At 38.1% G+C, this 19,892-nt stretch overlaps 1 protein-coding gene across 5 annotated transcripts in view; it reads right to left on the bottom strand.

Annotated features, from left to right (window-relative positions):
* Nucleotides 1-5,561: 5,561 nt before the first annotated feature.
* rin2a (Ras and Rab interactor 2a) overlaps nucleotides 5,562-19,892 on the bottom strand; it is a 50,661-nt gene continuing 36,330 nt past the window's right edge. For 4 of the 5 annotated variants that reach the window (XM_067421039.1, XM_067421037.1, XM_067421040.1 and 1 more), the window contains 6 exons: nucleotides 19,346-19,437; nucleotides 14,788-16,062; nucleotides 9,370-9,678; nucleotides 9,148-9,279; nucleotides 8,870-9,033; nucleotides 5,562-7,330 (listed from right to left, as the gene is read on the bottom strand). In XM_067421039.1, coding sequence (XP_067277140.1) covers nucleotides 7,013-7,330; nucleotides 8,870-9,033; nucleotides 9,148-9,279; nucleotides 9,370-9,678; nucleotides 14,788-16,062; nucleotides 19,346-19,437 — 2,290 coding nt within the window. In that variant the 3' untranslated portion in view covers nucleotides 5,562-7,012. Of the gene's footprint in view, nucleotides 7,331-8,858; nucleotides 9,034-9,147; nucleotides 9,280-9,369; nucleotides 9,679-14,787; nucleotides 16,063-19,345; nucleotides 19,438-19,892 lie in introns of all 5 variants that reach the window. The other variant, XM_067421041.1, reaches the window with a different exon arrangement.

The raw sequence follows: 19,892 nt of genomic DNA, 5'->3' as shown, positions 1-19,892 counted from the left end.
TATTTAGGGGGAAAATATTTCTTATTAAAAAAAAACGTCTGGAGAGAAACTGTTTATATATATATTTTAAATAATTATGTGTTACTATTCCATCAATTACAGACTTTTTTTTTTCAAAGATTCATCAATAAAAATATATCGTTCTTATTCTCGCCTCCTGGGTGCCACTGTCATCGTCGTACATTCAGAGATGGGCATAAATACATGGAAATGTATTTAAAATACAAATACAAAATACTGTGTGGAAAAATGTATTTAAATACAAATACAAAATACTGTGTGGAAAAATGTATTTAAATACAAATACAGTATTTTGTATTTTGAAAATACACCAAATACATGTGAAATTGGCAATTCAGTGAAGGTATCCATATTAGGCTGTAATCTATCTGGGCCTATTCTGAATGCCAAAAAGCATTTAGATGTGTGCAACTGCTTAGAAACTTTCGTTTTCAATTTGAATTTGAATTTCCTTTAGCGGCAGTTATAATAACACAAATTACGTCAATAACTCATTCGCCCTCACTTCTTTTTCCACTCCAACATTCCAATTATTCTTGCCCACTAAAAGCTGCACAGATATATGTGCTTACCCCGATAGGCCTATCTATGTAAATGATTTAGAAAAAGGATTTAGAAAACCTGGGTTGTACTACCCTAGAAATCTAGACGCACCCTAGCGGTAGCAAATCAAGGCGCGCTGGAAGCCGTTTAATTCCGGGGGGGCTGAAAGTTGGGCCGGAAAATGTGTGACGTCATTATGTTGTCGGTGGCGACCAGACAGGTGTTGTAGTAGAACCCCCCTTTACCGTCAAAGAGCACAGACGGACCCACCGCCCCAGATTATTGTTGTTTAAAATTAATTACTTAAAACGCGATCATACCATGGGTGTCGGAAGCAAAACTGTGGGTGGTCTCAGAATTTGTTTTTGCTGGAGTAACGTTAGATACAAATATACTATTTGTTATTTGTTTGAGTTATTTGCCCTGCCTTTTGCAGAACTCACGCTACTCCCTTTTCACATCACAGATCAGAAAGGCATTTATTTTCAATAAAAATTAAAAAAATAATAGAAAAGTGGAAAAAAAAGAGTCAAACACCTAATACGTTTTTCTCGGTAGGGGTAGGTAAACAGACGTGTTGAATTAGTGACGATAAAAGTGAAAGTGTCCAATATCATTGGTCTTTAAAAGTGGGTGAGTCTTGTCCTCACGACACACAATGGTTCCGACGCCAATGGACCATACACAGACACGTTAATCATCACTCATAAAGCATTCTTTTTATTTGTGTTCATAGGCTACATACAATATCCAGCATCTGCCAGGGCTTTTAGTCCCTCATGTGCGCATATTTGGAGAAATAATGATTCATAATCACGTTTGTAAAATATCATGTGTCCCGACTTCAGAAGACTGGTAGAGTAGAGCTATCAGAGTAGGCTAACTTACATGTTAACGTCCAGCTCACAAACCTCGCGGATGTCTGAACAGAGTTTGTTTCGGTGTCAAGGTCAGCGTCGTTGTTTACATACTTTTTTTTTTAGAAGATTTCCCAATTTTACTTTTCTTAACCGTGTTAGTAGTAACGTAACTCAAAAAAAGTCTACAAATACGTTTCTGCTGCTTATTGCTAACCATGACCAAACAAGAGTGAGCGAGGTGATGATGGTGACGAAAGCACTTCCTAAGGAATTATTAAAATAATTATTAATTAGTTTACATCTTATCCACGGCCCATTATTTTAATCCCATTAAAACACAGTATGTTATGTCAGTCTATTTTAATTTATTTTATTTCATTTCATGTTTTAAATACAATACAATTTTAGTCCACAGCCCCCCACCAGGGGGGCTGATGCTATAACGAGGGGGGCTGCAGCCCCCGCAGCACCCCCCTTCCCGCGCTACTGAGCAAATCTAATCTGCCACGAGTGCCGTCTAGCAACTCTCAATACACTTCTGAGCTGTAAAAACCAAACTCTGGTCGGGCCAATCACATAGTGTATAGAGTCGGTGGGCGGGGCTTAACATAATGACGGCAGAGTTGCGTTTGCGTCAGTGTTGCCAACTTGGCGACTTTGTCGCTATCTTTAGCGGCTTTTCAGACCCCTCTAGTGACTTATTTTCAAAAAAGCGACTAGCGACAAATCTAGTGACTTTTTGGACAAACTTCAGCTACTTTAGTTTACAAATGTCGCCAGTACTGTCCTGCGAGCGCGAGGTCTTTTTTCCCCTCTGCCGTCACACACACCTCTCTCTGCGTCTGCCCTGTTCAGTGAATGGCTGAGGGGAGCTGCTCGCGCCTACAGACAGCAGCTGACAGACGTGAATGAGCGAGCTACACATGAGCACACAAGGTTGCCATCGATTTCTCACTTAATGTTATCTGCTTCTTTTGTTTTATATTTGAATAAATTAGTTATGAGTTCCATCTCTTGTGCTTATCACTTATATTACTCACTGTACAGAGCTTTAGTTCATTCAGTTTCTCAATTCAGATTTTACACATATAATTTTTTTTGTAATTCACTATATCATATATTGTATGACAAAAATGTATAGGAAATGAAAACATTTATTGGACAGTCGGCTGTATTATATTATTGTAAAATATAGTAAATGAGCACGGATTAGGAGAGAAAAAACGTCAGGCAGACTGAACGCAAGGACGGCGTGATGACGTCACTAATATGCTAATTAACGCATGACGTCATCTAGCAACATTTAGCGATTTTTTGGGCAGGCTTTAGCTACTTTCCTTGGAAAATAGTTGGCAACACTGGTTTGCGTGCTTCTAGTAAACACAGACGCTGGCGAACGGCGGTCTTTCGAATCAGCTTTGGCCATGACTCTGGAAGACTTGAGTTAAGCTTTTCTCTGAGAAAAGAACAAATAACGGCACTGAAGTCATTCTTAAGAAGGGAAGATGTGTTCAGAGTTTTGCCGACCGGATACGGCGAATGTTTAATCAGTCAGCGAGCTCTGCTTCACCTTCGTTGCTCTGGTTGGTGTAGCGCTATCCTATCGCGTGCAGAGGGAGTTTGAAAGACAGCCGTTTATCCGCCCCTCAGATTGAGCTGTCAATGGTGAGTTTCCAGACCAAACATCTGGATGTGGGTCTGGCTTGTCAGACTAGGGTTGTACAGCTGCGGCTCACCTGAATGAATGTTGGGGGGAGGGGCGTGTCTGGTCTGAACTAGTAGATGCATGAAAACAGCTCCTGATAAAGAGGTTGCCTGGCTCAAAGTATTTTGAGTATTTTGAAAATACAAAAATACTCATCTTAAATGTATTTAAATACAAATTACATTCGATTTTTTCCAAAGGCTTCAAAATACAAAATACAAAATAGTATTTTGTATTTCAAATACGTATTTTAAATACATGTATTTGAAATACTGCCCATCCCTGCGTACATTATACCTTTATTTTAATGCAAAAGATTCAGAGAGGACAGTATACAGTACACAAATACATCAATAATATTTTCAATGTCATTGGAATATAAAGGAGAAAATAATCAACAAATGGTTAAAGATTAAGGTAAAAATAAATAAAAAGAAGACAGAAAAAGAAGACAGAAAAAGAAGAACATGTTAGGGCATACAAAAGCCATTACACATTAATGTTGTTCTCTTTATTTATAGAGGATAAAATAGTGTTAAGATAAATTATGATGATATTATACTTTAGTGAATTTCTCTGACACCATAAGTCACAGTCATGTAAAGAGCACATTCAGAGCTTTTTAGAGATATCATTTGTTTTGAGGTTTCACCTGGACAACAACTAGATATTACTTTAAAAAAAAAAAAAAAAAAAAAAAAAAAAAAGGTTTTCCAACAATTACTTCCATTATTACACTTTTTTTTCCATTACATGTTGCTCCAAGGACACATTCATATGCAAATTAGAGGCAGTGTATATAGATACATTGCATTGAATGGGAAAACCCACAAATGGCCATTTTACCCACATATTGCATAAAGTAAAATGGTATATCGATTAATTCTGTATTATATTGTTGAGAATCATCTTTAAACAAAGTTTAAACCTAAAAAATCCCATTGTTTTTGTCCATCCCTAGTGTGTATCCACTTACGACGACAAACAGTGGGGCAAAAATGTATTTAGTCAGCCACCAATTATGCAAGTTCTCCCTCTTAAAAAGATGAGAGAGGCCTGTAATTTTCATCATAAGAACACTTCAACTATGAAAGATAGAATGAAAAAAAATCCAGAAAATCACATTGTCTGAATTTTAAAGAATTTATTTGCAAATTATGATGGGAAATATTTATTTGGTCAATAACAAAAGTTCATCTCAATACTTTGTTATATACCCTTTGTTGGCAATGACAATGAGGTCAAACATGTTCTGTAAGTCGCCTCAAGATGTTTACACACTGTTGCTGGTAGTTTGGCCCATTCTTCCATGCAGATCTCCTCTAGAGCAGTGATGTTTTTGGGGTTGTTGCTGGGCAACAAGGATTTCCAACTCCCTCCAAAGATTTTCTGTGGGGTTGAGATCTGGAGACTTTAGGACCTTGAAATGCTTCTTATGAAGCCACTCCTTCGTTACCCGGGCAGTATGTTTGGGATCATTGTCATGATGAAAGACCCAGCCACGTTGTATCTTCAATGCCCTTGCTGACGGAAGGAGGTTTTTACTCAAAATCTCAAGATACATGTCCCATTCAGGCTTTCCTTTACATGGATCAGTCGGATAATCCAAATGCTCTCTAGCAAACTTCAGTCTTCCCAGCCTGGTGCAGGTCTACAATTTTGTTTTTGGTGTCCTTTGACAGTTCTTTGGTCTTGGCCATAGTGGAGTTTGGAATCTGACTGTTTAAGCTTGTAGACAGGTGTCTTTTATACTGATAACAAGTTCAAACAGGTGCCATTAATATAGTTAACGAGTGGAGAACAGAGAACCCTATTAAAGAAGAAGGTACGGATCTGTGAGAGCCAGAAATCTTGCTTTTTGTAGGTCACCAGATACTTATTTTCCAGCATGTTTTTTTTTTTCTAATTCTGTCTCTCAATTGAAGTGTACCTATGATGGAAATTACAGGCCTAGACTAAATACTTTTTTGCCTCACTGTAGCATAACATATGAATAATATATATACATATACATATATATATATATATATATATATATATATATATATATATATATATATATATATATATATATATATATAAATTGCAATACTTATCCACTAAGAGGAGCTAAAGTATTACAGCAGTAATTACACTCTACCAGTAACAAACATAATCATTCTGTCTCCCTTTATTTCCCCCCTTTGTCTCTCGCTTACACACACAATCTTCACTTAGTGAGAAATAAGATAATAAGATAACCCTTAATAAAACCCTTAAATAATCAGAAATGATTTCAATTTACTTGGAAATGTTTTGTGCAACCCCTCATGGTGATAAAGTGGAAACTATTCACCTATTCGCAGAAGGGAACTGGCATGGTACCCAACCACCCTCTAACGTAGAACAGGCAAACTTGTAGGAACATGAAATAAAAGATGACAGAGACGATACATGTTCAACATCAATTTATTGTGTGCAAAAGAGTACATTTAAAAAAGGCAAATATGAAAACTGACTAAAGAATGAGGATGAGCTTTTCTCCAAATTAATACACAATATTTTTTAATTTCAAATCTGTGAAAAATCCCTGCACAGATTGCATATAAATATGTATACACTTATCAGACTTAAAATATCTTGTTAAAATACATTTCAAGACTTAAAACATGTAGTTTGTTTCAGATGTGACTAGTGTTTCTATATTATTGTTACATGGGATTAGAGCATTTCAGCACCCCTGTCTCTTTAAAAACAAAAAAACAATGCCCAGAGTTTACATCAAAACATGCAAATGTAAAGTACATTATTAGAACATACCTGTTAAGAGGTTATGAGTATGGTTATGAATGTTAAAGAACTACTCCCCTCTATGTGACATCCATCCCGATATTCCCTGATACACTTTACAGTGACACAAAATTAATTTATCTTTGATGATCATTTCAACCAATGTCTCTTAACCTACTTTAAAAGTCCATATCATCCCCTTTATTCTTTCATACTCTACATAGATCTTTCCATTTGTTCTACTTGCCAAAATCCCTTTGTGTCTGTTCTTAAAAACCTGTAAATCAGAACCGATATCGGTACAACAGAGATCCAGATTCCCACAAGCCCAAAAATGTTCAGCTTGTCAGTAGTACAGTATTTTAGAACTAAACCTCCCCATTTCAACCATCACCATAATCATATAACTCATACAAAAGCAATATGATAAAACATCACTGGCAACAATGCCTGGTTCTTTAATTGGTCTTATCACAGAGATACATGCAATACTATTACAATAAATCTTATATATAAAAAGAATGCAGTTTACCAGCAACTGCAAAAAAATATCACAAATCAGTTTTACATTAAAAAACAAGTGTCCACAATGGTCTTGGGACTGAGATGTCCATGTTACTGAACAAATGCTGAAGGGAGGAACCTGAAAGTCTTTACGTCAATGCACTGAACAGCTCTCTCATTCTGTAGGGAGAGCAGTCATACGAATGCCACAGTCTCTCAGCATAGTGAAAAATAGTAGATAGGAAATGTATAGCATGTACAATCCTGGCACAGTCCTGGGGTGTATTCAATGTGGAATGTGTATGTTTGGGCATTCATGAAGAAATAAACAGGCATACTGTAACATTTGCAGTTTGGATACAGCTATTCTCTCGTGATGGTCGCGTGCAACTTCCCAAAACGTTTTGAAAATAGTGAAGACAGAGCATAAAAAACGCTGCATCTGTCAGACACATCCTTCCTTCCCCATTTCCCTCCAAGCACATTTTCCGCTTCCCTCCAGTTTTTCTCAAAACAGTGCAGACGTTAGCAGTGTTCCTATGGAAGGAGATTAATAAATGTGGCTAAGAAGGGGTTTCGAGAGGACCTGACTGAATTCAGGTTTGCTCTCTCAGTTGGACAAAGTGTTGTCATTGAACTGGTCTGAAGGGACATTGAGGTTTTGGATCTGGCGGTACACAAAGAAGAACAGTTGTGGCTGTGGGCGGCTGTGCAGTTCGGCCTTGATCCTCTGTGGGTGAGTGTCCAGGGCCAGCTGCTGTGTGGTTTCATCTGTCAAGAGGAAAAGGGCATAGTTCTCCGGGTCTGAAATTTTAAACTTGTCCGCGCATATCTGACACACATCCTCCGTTGTGGCGTAAGGTTGAACCTGAAGGGTTTTGGCTGTGCAGCCATTGCTTGCATCTTGCAGGGCCACCCGCAAGTAGTTCTGAATATAGACAAGAAGAAATGTAGGTGTAAATGCCAATATAGATCAAGCTCTTTACTCCAATAATTAGAAACAGTTAATTCACCCAAATATTAACATTCTGTCATTTATTACTCACCCTCATGTTGTTCCAAAACCTTCATTAATCTTCAGAACACAAATTAAGATATTTTTGATGAAATCAGAGAGCTCTCTGAACCACCCACAATCCAAAAAGTAAATGCAACTTTCAAGGCCCAGAAAGATAGCAAAGACATTGTTAAAATAGTCCATGTGACTCCAGTCATTCAACCTTAATTTTATAAAGCGACGAACCCCTGTGTGATGCTGACACAGGAGCTAGCCAACGGTGGGCCGCCATTCTTTCGTAGAACTCGGAAGCTCTGTACTGTATTTACTACGTCAACAGCGTAGGAGAATGACACAGACGAGAAGATGTCGTTGAACAAAATCGTAATTTTTGTTTTATTTTTACACACAAAAAGTGTTATCGTAGCTTCATCAATCAACTTTATTTATATAGTGCTTTTACAAATGACAATCGTTTCAAAGCAGCTTCACAGAGTTAAACAGGACAAAAATGCAACAAAATTTGATTCGGCTGTACAGTCGTACTGGAAAAATCAGCTTATTTTAATTTATCATATAGCAACAATGTTAGCAGATCAGTATTATAGAATTAAATAAGACCTAATAAATACATTTTATTTGTATATTTAGTTTAATAACTTGGATCATAATTTTAGTGTCCCCAGCTGAGCAAGCCAAGCCAAAGGTGACAGTGGCAAGGAACCAAAACTCCACCAGGGCATGATGGAGAAAAATAAAAACCTTGGGAGAAACCAGACTCAGTCAGGGTGCCAGTTCTCCTCTGGCCTATTAACAAACAGTGCAAGATTATTCTGGCAACCATACAAGATTTTGTGACACAAAATCACAAAATTTCTGGTTATCACACAAAAGACGGGTTTATTGAGGATGGCGCAGCGATATTACAGAAGATCGATATTACAGAAGATCTTACAGAAGAATATGTATATTTGAAATATCGGAGTAACATAAAGGTTGAACCACTGGAGTCAAATGGACTATTTTAACTATGTCTTTGTTATCTGTCTGGGTCTTGAAAATAGTTGTTGTGTTGCAGTCTATGTAGGGTCAGAAAGCTCTCAGATTTCATTAAAAAAAATCTAAATTTGTGTTCAGAAAATGAACAAAGGTCTTTAATTCATGACAGAGGGTTTTGGGTGAACAAACTCTAAGTTATTATAATAACAATAATATTAAATATTTGTATTATTACTGCTAATAGTTCTTTATTTCCAATTAATTTTTTTAAAATTATCATTATTATAACAAATAGTCTTTTCTGCACTTACTAATCACACAATTTAGTTCAATTTATAATAATAATAATAATAATAATAATTCTTAATTACTGTTATTATTATTATTATTATTATTGCAAATCATATATTTCTGTTCTTAAATGTATATTGGTTTAAGGGAAAATAAATAAGAACTTTACCAGGGATTTACCTGGAAATCATCCACAGTTGGGGCGGTACGCTGGGTTGTGCGTCTTCGGTGCCACTGGTGCAGTGTGTTACGGGTCTCAGAGCTCAGCACACGGGCTGCCTGATCCTCCTGGAAGTTTTTGATGAGAGACATTGCCCCATATGCACTGGTCAGGTAATAGCCTCCTACAATCAGATAAGAAATATTGGAACCTTAAAAAAAAACTGACAGGTTTCATGTCCAACAAAATTATGTAATAACTTGATATAATAGCCCACACACAGTAGGGTCTAATGTACCTTCTCCATGAAGCAGTGATGGGTCAAGTAACTCCATCATGTACTGTATTTCAGCATCCAGCTGTGGCATGTCACACTGGGCCATCACATACGTCAGCATGGGCAAGAAGTCATCTGCCCCATACATCCTCCCTGCCATTATTAGAACAAAGATTGAAATTATAAGCACTCTGTGCACAACCACATTAATGCACTTCACATAACTGCATCATACTCATGTACCTGAGTTGCTCTCCATTATTGTGTAGATAAGCTTGCACACACTGAGAAGAAGAGACACTTTTTTCTCAGGTGAGTACATCTTGCACATGTTGTGGAATTTGTGGCGAATCTTCTCTATGGCCACATTGTCAGGGGGCAGAGCACCATCCACTCCCATCTCCTGGGGCTGCTTGGCTTTGGCCAAAACCAGATTCTCCTTCAGCTGCTGCCAAGTCCCGCTGCTCACCTGGAAGTCCCGCAGAGCGGCCTCTATCACAGGCTTCAGGGGCTTCAGCACACACTTGTGCATGGCTTTCTCCATCACCTGATCTATGGAGGAAGAAGTAGTTATGTAATAATTATACTGAAATAATTACATAGAATAGTTGCATAACCACAGGCGATAGGTCAAAGCTTGATGCAGTTAAAGGGGCAGTGTGTAGTATTTATGGGGATCTATTGACAGAAATGCAATATAATATGCATATGTTTTCAGTGGTGTATCAAGACCTTACATTATGAGCTGTTATGTTTTTACCTTAGAATTTCTAGCTAACCTCTCACAACCTCACCTCTAGATGCCTCTAAAATGTACATTCTGCACCTTTAATGCAAAACATTTAATACATATTATACAAAAATGTCAACAATTCTGTACAAGTCTGTTGATTATTGAGTCTCTTAAGCTCACCAAGGCTGTATTTATTTGATTAAAACTACAGTAAAAACAGTAATACTGTCAAATAACTTTATAAGTTTTATAAGATGGTAAAGCTGAATTTTCAACAGTCATTACTTGTCTTTAGTGTCACTGTGTGACCAAATCAGTGTCTAATAAGTTGATTCGGTGCTCAACAAACATTTCTTATTATTACTGTTAAAAACAGGTGAGCATCGAATCAACCGGATTCACTGGTAAATTTAAAGCATTTATTTTACATAAATTGGTTTCGTAACTATGTAACAACTAACGATTGTCACATTTGATCAACTAAATGCATCATTGCTGAATAAAAGCACACACACATATATATAGCCATAATATGTCATATGTTTTGGAATTGTTTTAGTGCACTCCATTATAACTACAGAAGGCAAAGGAACAGGAAAGAACATGGAATAAATAAAATCTCTAAAAAAAAAAGTGAACAAAAATGTCTGGACAAGTCTATTTGTGGCTGAAATGACTGTGACCATGAGTATATTGACTGGGATCTCCAACATGGCCCATCGTTCCATTTCCTCCTTTATAGGGGAATACCTGCTCGCACTATTTTTACACCTGCTTTTCTAAAACTATTCGACAAATACAAAATGTCTCCAGTGACAGCTCAACAGTCTCTAGTATGCTCATATATGACTACAATGCAACAAGTTTAGTCTTGTAACTATAATTGTGCAAGCATGGCTTGAAGACATAAGTACATAAATTGTAAAATCTATAAACTAGAGTGAGTGAATGAGTAACTAAAATCATCTGATCTAAAGAACAGAATGTATTGTTTAAATCAGGGTTTGGAAAATGCTGACAGCGCTGCTTCTGTCAGCACACTGGACCACTGAGGGAAAAAACACTGTCTTAAGTGGTGACAACAAACATGCTTTTGTGCCCATGTGTACGTAAAATAAATCAAACATTTTTTTTTTTTGATGTATAGTAGTGAATGCAATAAAATAATTTTTTTGTGCTTCCTTTTCATTTTTTGGGTCTATTACAAATGTAAATTGTAATTGTAAAAAACATAAATGGCATGATGCAATAAGATTCTGAATGTTTCCAGGAAAACAGTGCATTATTATCCATGAAAGATCAGATGATTTCACATCACAACTTGTAACATGACAGTTTACACTTCACTGTAAACGCCTTAAACATGTAGGAGCGTGACTCAACTGCTTGTGACCATAACAACTTGTCAAACCTGTTTTCAGAAATTAATTAAAGTAAGCCTTTTTTTTATGTATTCCATGACGTCACACATGTAAAGAGTAAAAACAAAGCTGTTTGTTGGCAGTGGACATAATGGGGTCACATTTTATCTACAAGAGTCCACAACAATCGGCAAGTGAAAATATCGGCTTCCTTTTTTTCACCAGTCAAGGCTACAGATACTCCCACTCATTCCATTCATAAGAAATAATGTATCAGAAGCACAAATAATAAATAGCCAGATCATTGTGCCTTGCATTGTGCCTGGCATCACTTAAACAGAATCAGCTGTTGCAAAGGTGTTTATATGGGCATCTGTCCCACAAGACAACTGAGAGCCCTGTAAACAAGCACTACTTTCGTCAGTGATGTACAGAGCCAAAGATTTAGAGGAACTGAACTGATCTGTAGTTCCACTTAAGAGTTTTATTCTGTGGAACAACCGCAGACACAGTAAAAAGCGATGGGACTGGGAGGGGTACATATTACATATCAGAATATATAAGTGTAAAGTATACAGCCTTTTTATTTTTAATTATATAGCAAATTCTTGTGAATTGGGCACTTTATATTTGGGTAGGATATCACTGCACATCAGGTCAACAGGAAACCACAGCGGTGATGGCGACAGGAATGTTTACGGGAATGTGGCTCAGATCAGAAAACACCCAACCGTCAAGGCCGTCTTTACTTCCAAGGCTATCTTCCAAGGCTTGAAAACATCCCCTTAAACCATTTTCCTCAGCGTCTCTCCTACATAATATGTCCTCTCTGTGTATATCTCGCTCCATGTCTGCATTGCAGGCTGGAAAATGAAACCTCTGTGACAGGAGAAGTGAATCCACTGATGCTTTCCACACAACAAAACACAAGTTAGGAGACAAGGCCGCAAAGTACGTCACACCAGAGAACAAAAAGCACACACAAATTAAAACAGACCAAGTAAAATTCCCCTTTAATAGTCTATTGACCCCTCTAAATCAACAAAGTAATTCAGGAAAAAGGATTGATACTCCAAACTGATTCTCTATTCTGAGTACTTCCTTAAAAACAAATCTGAGATTAGAGCAAAGGCACAACAACAAAAAAATCCTTGGGCCTAAAGTAGCAACAATAAGTCTTTCCAGACACATCTCAATACAACAGTGTCTTAACCCTGTTATGACTCAAAAGTGAGTTATGAGAACTGTGCTGGAACACAGACTTAAAAACAGACTGGGGGAGTCATTAACTGTATTCAAGCTCGTTTTATAGCTTTATTAAGTCGCAGAAAAGGATTTCTCTCCATGGCGGCATAATCTCAGAGCTATGGCCCTTATTGTGCTGGGCTTGTTTAAACACAACACGAACACAAAAAACTGCCAGTTCATATAGGCAGCAGCATCAGTTTATGAACTCTGAACAAGAGCCCTTTTCTCTACATTCTTGCCTGACACCCACATACTTGATGCCTGAATCAACAAGCAGGCGGGGTTACGCCAGATCATAGGAGAGCTATACTGGAGACACTGGCTTGTTTGGCTGAGGTCCAATCAGGGAACATCTGGAAAGTGATCTATTCCTCAAAACACATAGCAGAGTAAGACTTTGTTTACAACCCATAAGAGAGAGAGAGAGAGACGAGGAGGAGGAGGACGCTCAGGGCAACGGATGATGCAAATTTCCTGAAGAACCAAAACAAAACCCGGCTGAGATTAAAATAATTATTAGTAATTTAGAATTGATCATAATTAACCTGAACCAAATTGGTGATGACTAAACTGCTTCAGCTTGTAGAATAAATCTGGTGGGCTTTTACAGCTAGTGTGTCATTGTCTAAAGTATATAATTGCCTGTTGCTGACAGTGAAAGGCGTGTGGCCCGTTATACAAAAGCCATACTAATAGTCTTCTGCCCACACAAGAATATGCCAGTGTATATCTCAGCTCAATGTGCCTTGTGTGTGCCGCTCACGCTGAGTAAAATGCCTCATACAAAAAATGAGTTTTGCCTCATACGCACACTCACAGGTTTAACCCTCAGTTCACCATTCATATTGATGGTGAACTGTTTGTTTCTACCAAAGAAAGTCTTTAAGGTGGCACTGTTTATATATATATATATATAAAACAGTATGCAATAGTGCAAGGTCAATAAGCAGTAATCGTGTTGTGTAATATTACATACTGTACATACTATAACATTTACACAAATGTTTCACAACAAGAAATGTAGCAGGGAAATATAGCTATTTTGCTACAATGGGTCTATGAGGGTAATGGGCCAGTAACCTAACAGTATTCAACATACCATTGGACATAATGAGAAACAGCCTTATTACGTGCCCTCTGCCCAGCTACAGAATTGTCCACACACACACACGAAGCAAAGTCAAATTATTGTGGGATTAATAATATGACCTGCTGCATAATAAACATGCTTTGCAATTCAAAATACAGTATTTTATTTGTACTCAAAAATCTAGTTAAAAGGTCATTTTTGTTGTGCTGTGAGCAAAGGACCGCAGGCTCTTTATAAATCAGTGGCAATGGAGACAGAGTGGTGCCTCATTTTACAGGAAGATTCAGATTAGAAACAGTCCTTCAAGGAAATCTCAGCCTGAGAGACTCTCATCCGATGTTTATTAACCACAAAACAGCCTTGGAACGTTTTCAATGTCACTTTTACCCTTGAAAACAAGCAACATTCTGATGCACAGCTGATTACTCCTACTAGATCACAAAGGCATCTATATGAATATAGATTCATGAATATGTTGGAAATCCTAAGGTACACAGCTCTTAAGATGAGATCTGTCTTTAGTAATCGTATTATCAATGTATGTTAACTTCTACTTCAAAGACACAAAAAAGGCCAGTTGACCAGATGTCAGAGCAAATATAATTTCATCTAATCCTCTGCATTGAGATAAAATTAACATTGATCATTAAGTGTCTTAATACTGCAGAAGAGTGCCAATTTAGTGTGTTTAGTGCTGAATGGCCCAGCCCCAAAAAGCACATCTGATGTGTACTTGTAGTCTTGATATGGCCACTGTATGCTTGTGGCCCATGAGACTGCAGAGCATCATTTCTAGAGAACATTGCACCTCCTTTTGCAGAGTCAGTGCAAACCTTTGCAGGCTCCAGAGCAGACTACTATCAAACAGTATATGCAGCATTGGTGTGGGCCCAGAAGAGGATCACAAGAGCTTAGGCTAGCATCTGGGACAGGGCCAAAGGTATCACTCATAGAATTAAATAATGTACTTATGTGGCAAGAAAATCACATGCATATCAGCTATTTGTATGTCATTAGTTGCCTTTCATTGAATTTTTTTATATGTAATGCATAGAGCATATGCTTTAAATATATTACATACTTGATTAAGCCAGCTTGCACACTAATTATTATAGACAACACATATTGCACACCCCTGCTTTTATAATTACTGGCGCCAGAACACTCAACGTAAGTTTCAATACAATTCTAATTGCGTTCCCTTTTGTATTGAAGGAAGGAAGCCTTACCAATTTGATCCTCAGGGATAAGGGACTCAATAGGTGGGTCAAGCTCCGAGCTCTGCAGCAGGTAGGACTTCATCTGAGTCATGAACTGCCTGAGAGTCTGCAGCAGGTCAAATCCCGACGTGTGGCAGCCGCGATTCTCCTGCAGGAAACTCACATAGTCCTGCACCAGGCAGCCAAAGTAAGTCCCTTTATCCCTGGACTGCTCAACGATCTTCCGAATGGCTCTCCTCTCGGGCGTCATCAGAGAATTGAGAACGCCGCTCATCTTGCGCAAATGTCCTCTCAGTGCACGCGGCAGAACGAATGAACCAGCACCGTTCTGCTTCTTTGACTTGAAGGGTGGTGGCGCCTCCTGGTCGCTCTCCAAGTTAATGCCGTCATCTTCTTCCTCTTCTTCCTCCTCCAGGCTACTGTCGCCAGTGGGACGTTCAGTTCTGGAGGGACTGGCCTCCATAGGCAGCGGGAAGCTGTGGGTGAAGTCGAGAGAGTCTGAGGACGAGGTGGAGATGCTGATGTCGCTCAGACGCTCTCGTCCTGTGGAGCATCGTTCATCTGTAGGGCTGCAGTTCTCCAGCGTGGTGGAGTTGCACGAAGACATCTTGGCTAGGCTCCAAGACACAGCTTCCTCAATGGTCTGGTCATCCAGGGCCATGTGGCAGCGGATGCCGTCTGCGTCAAGCAGACCGGAGGAATTCTTACTGCGAGATGAGGGCACCAGGATGGGCTTGCTGAACTTTTTGGGTGGGGAGGATGAGGGAGATAAGGAACTAAAGGATGATCCCAACCTCCCCAGCAGGCTGCTCTTTTCCTGAGGTGTTTTGATCCAACAGACCGTCTCAGGCATGGTCTTCTGTTTACGGAGAACTGCTGATCTCCCGGAGGCAAAGAGGGGAGGTGGGGGTCGAGGTGGTGGGGATCTCTCACTCTTGGATCTACTCACAGTTGCATGTGATTTGTTTTGATTGCTTTTTGTGCGGCAAAAATTGCTGCTATCTGCGTTCGGGTGCTCTATTCTATGTAGAGCACTGTGGTGGTGCTGAGAGCCTCCAATGTTGGCCGGGGATGTTTCTTGCTTTTTGGGTGAAGGGTTAAGTTGGTGTGTCTGCAGGAAGAGGGGATTGATGAAGCACAGTGCTCCGTTGGATTGACTGCATTCAAGTTCAGAAGGGGTCCGAGTGAATGGGATGGCTGGGACTCTTTGAGAGATATGTTTTAGTGTTTTAGTCTCCACAGACACGGATGACTTCTTATTGCACAGTTCAGAGTCCCAGAAACCTGCAGAAAGATAACACAATTAGGCTCCATTTTAATAATTTATTTTCATTTTGGATAAAGGAAAAAAGAGATTCAAGAAAAGCTCATCATCTTAATTTTAATGAACCAAGAGGCATTCAACAGTTAGACCGCTGATTTTTTTGTGTTGGTAATTACAGAAGAATATTACAAAAAAGGAACTTTCTGAGATTTCCTGAAATCAAGCTACAATGTCAAGTGGTTGACAAAAAAAGTTAAAGAACATTAGCAGACACTTCAGATAATGCTTCTGAAAGGGTTATCCCTCAAATCCAAGCACTGGCATTCAAAACACTGAGCGGGTACGACCACAAAACCACAAAATTCCATGACAGAAACTAAAGGGAAAAAAACATTTAAAGGGAACAAATCAACTAAATCTTAAAACAATAACACAAGAAAGGAGAATTAAACTTACGCTACATCTAATCATCAAGCCTTCTCTTCAGACTGTATGTAAATAGTTTGAGCACAAAAGTTTACACGTCTACAGTCCATGCAGTGACTCTGCTGTCTGAGTTGTGAGTGTAGAGTAGTGCTGATACACACACAGCGAATGGTGAGATCATGCATGCTGATGAGAAGGTGGGAGGAGCACAGGCGGTGCAGCTCTCAGTTCCTCCTCTCATATTACACACTTGTTCGTCCTAAAAGCCGCCCCTTCAAAAGTTTTCATTTGATGCAATACAAGAGAATGACTTCTCTTTGTTTTGGTTATGTGATCTTACATTTTCAGTAAACCGACACTTTTTACAAGTTTCAGTTTTGGGGACTCAACACTATAAGTAACGACTAGAGTATAACTGCAATATAAGATATAAAAAGCAAATAGTGTCTTTAAGAAAAATGTGCCGATTAATTTTCTAATACTTTGTAATATATTTAGGGATAAGTTTTGCATGTACTGGGTGCTGCATCTCTACGTATATATTATATTTTATTATTTATTTTTCTCTTTTTTTAGGTAAACAAATTGAAGCATTTTTACAATTTAGTTTAGAACAAATTTCATAATGACAGATATTTTAAATGGTTTAAATTATTAAATAATAACAGCCATTAACAGGAGTGACATTTCTCTTGATCAGTTTCTCTTGATAATCTCCTAACTGATGACATCGGTGACAAGAGCGGGAAGTGTTTGCGTCACTCAGATCAGTTCTGCCGAAGTGACACCATTGCAGGAGTGGAATGACTGGAAACCTGCACCTGTGTATACATTCATACTTTTCTTTTATCTTTTCTGTCTCTTCTTTGTCTCTGTAAACAAACTTAAAATTCTACCATTATATTGTGTTGCCTTTGTCTCTTTGCTCTGCCTGCTCTCATTCTCAATGCTTCTCTTGTCCTGAGTTCACCCCCACAGTCCAGATCATTATAGTCAGTCAATGAGCAGCTGGAATTTTGTCTTGGTGGAGTTTCTCTTGGAATTGATCCTAGTATGAGGTACCACACCCATCACTGCTCTCAGCTTAACTCTGCATGGCCATTGCAGCATTCATTACTGCCTAACCGTATTATTACAGATGGCATGCCCTACCTGCCAAGACTCACTGTCTCACCTATCCCATTCAAACTGCCTGGTCTTCCTAGGAAAATATCTGAGATTCCAAGTACGTAATTACACAAAATAAGATTATTGCTCTTAATTTTTTTTAAACTAAAACATGACCTAAACAAGTAATTTATTTGTTTCACATTCAGATTATGATAAATAAATAAAAAATCTGATTATTGCAGGATCATTTTCTTTGTAATGTACCTTAGAATCAAACAATACCACAAACAATTTCTCCGTTTTCAAGATTTTATACATCTTACTACAGGAATTTCGTACATCACATACGTCAATTAAAGTACAATGTTACAACATGCAGACTGAATCAGACACAAAGCACACAGGCAGATCTGTTTGACAGAGACATTTACTAACGTCAAACACATCTGTGGTCAATTTCACCTAGCCAAAGTCTCATCATCCGCATATGTTGCCCACATGAGCATGTTAAATGCCACGTGCCGAATGTTATTTTGAATGTCGTGTGTGTCAATACTCCAGGATGTATCTGACTAACACTGTTCTTTCTTACATGCTGGGTGTTGTTTTACTACAGAATCCAGCATGTTCATACAGCCGGAGGGTTTAGGGTTTTAAGACTTAAAAACAATACAAACTGATGGAAAGATCTACTATGTACAACATTATAATATGTTGTATTGGCTGCCTTTTTTATTTTTCCATAGTCTATCACTCTAATACTCTATACTAGGCATAAACAGTTTCTGGACACCATATTTGATATTTAATTGTGAATATACCAAATATTTACATTTAAATTTCCTTTGCTGTCACCCATCATTCACTTAAGGTTTATCTTTAAAAACACGTATAATTTAATAACACTGAATAATTTAGTTTTTGCCATAAATTCAATGACTTGATTTTAATATTTATTTATTTAGACAGTATAACAGAATTTTAGGTACTTTAGTATGGGGAACACATATATTAATCCCTCAATAATAACTAAGACTTCTGCCTCAAAAAATTCCTAGTTTACTGCTTATTAATAGTCAGTAAGGTAGCTAGCTTTCAAGTTTAGGTCTCGAGTATGATTATGGATAGAAGAAGGTCATGCAGAATAAGGCATTACTATGTGCTTTATAAGTATTAAAAAAACAACAAATATCCTAGTAATATGCAAGCTAATAAGCAACTAGTTAATAAAATAAAGTGTTACCGATTTAATAATAGGCATCAACTGGTTATTGGCCATAACATGAAAATAAATTCAGTTTATATTTATAATTATAATTTGTTGTGCACCTCTCTCTCTCTCTCTCTCTCTCTCTCTCTCTCTCTCTCTCTCTCTCTCTCTCTCTCTCTCACTCTCTCACTCTCTCACTCTCACTATGCTGTGTATTTTGTCTTTATGTTTTAGAGTTGGTGGTTAGTAAATAAAACCATTTTTTTAATGAACCATAGCATTTAAATGCTTAGCTAAATGCTTTCTTTTAACCATGTAAAACTGCTAAGTGCCCATCAATGATTAAACTTTGCTACACTGGGTGTAATGCTGTGTGTACTTCAAACCTAATGCAGATGTTTGCATGCCATCTTCAATTCAGGTCAAAGTTTTAATATTGTACTCAAACACACAGACATAATAAACACAGGAGCAGTTCTGCTGTCCAAGTAATGCTGAAACCCAACAGTCAGCAGTTAGGCTCAGTAAAATGTTCATGCATGAAGAAGATGACGCACCTCTTCCCAACTGAGCCACTTCCTCCAGATCTGTAAGGGTCTTTGCAGCTGCGATGGCCTCAGGGAGCTTCAGGGTAAAGGGCAGAACATCCCTGAAGAGCACAAATGAAAGTTGAAAAGAGCAAAAAAAAAAAACATTACAAAGTCCTTTCAAAAGACCGTTAGAGTGATGACAAATACTAATAAACAGCAAGAATATTTGTGCGAAGAATTGCTGTCTGCATTCGTGGAGAGAGAGAAAGAAAGAATGAGTAAGTGAGAGAGAAAGAGAGTGAAATAGCTGTTAATCAAAGCCTGTAGGTGAGTTTGGCAGAGAGAGGGCTGTGTTTATCCACGGACTTTTCTGCGTGGCATTGGCACAGACCTGGCTTGGATTTGTTAAGTCTGGCAAGCCGCTTCATTACAGAGCTCATATGGGTGAGCTCTAACTATGTAAACAGGCTAAGACAAACTTACTTTGAATTCATTCTGTTTCAAGCAAAAAGAGGCAATGTTTCCAGTTACACTCTTCCTTCCTGTTATTATCATTGTTGCACTGGAATGCAAT

Source organism: Pseudorasbora parva, chromosome 17, assembly GCF_024679245.1.
Source record: "Pseudorasbora parva isolate DD20220531a chromosome 17, ASM2467924v1, whole genome shotgun sequence".
NCBI classification, from domain to species: domain Eukaryota; kingdom Metazoa; phylum Chordata; class Actinopteri; order Cypriniformes; family Gobionidae; genus Pseudorasbora; species Pseudorasbora parva.
The sequence above is the reverse complement of the archived record's forward strand: the minus strand, read 5'-3'. Positions and strand labels throughout refer to the sequence as shown.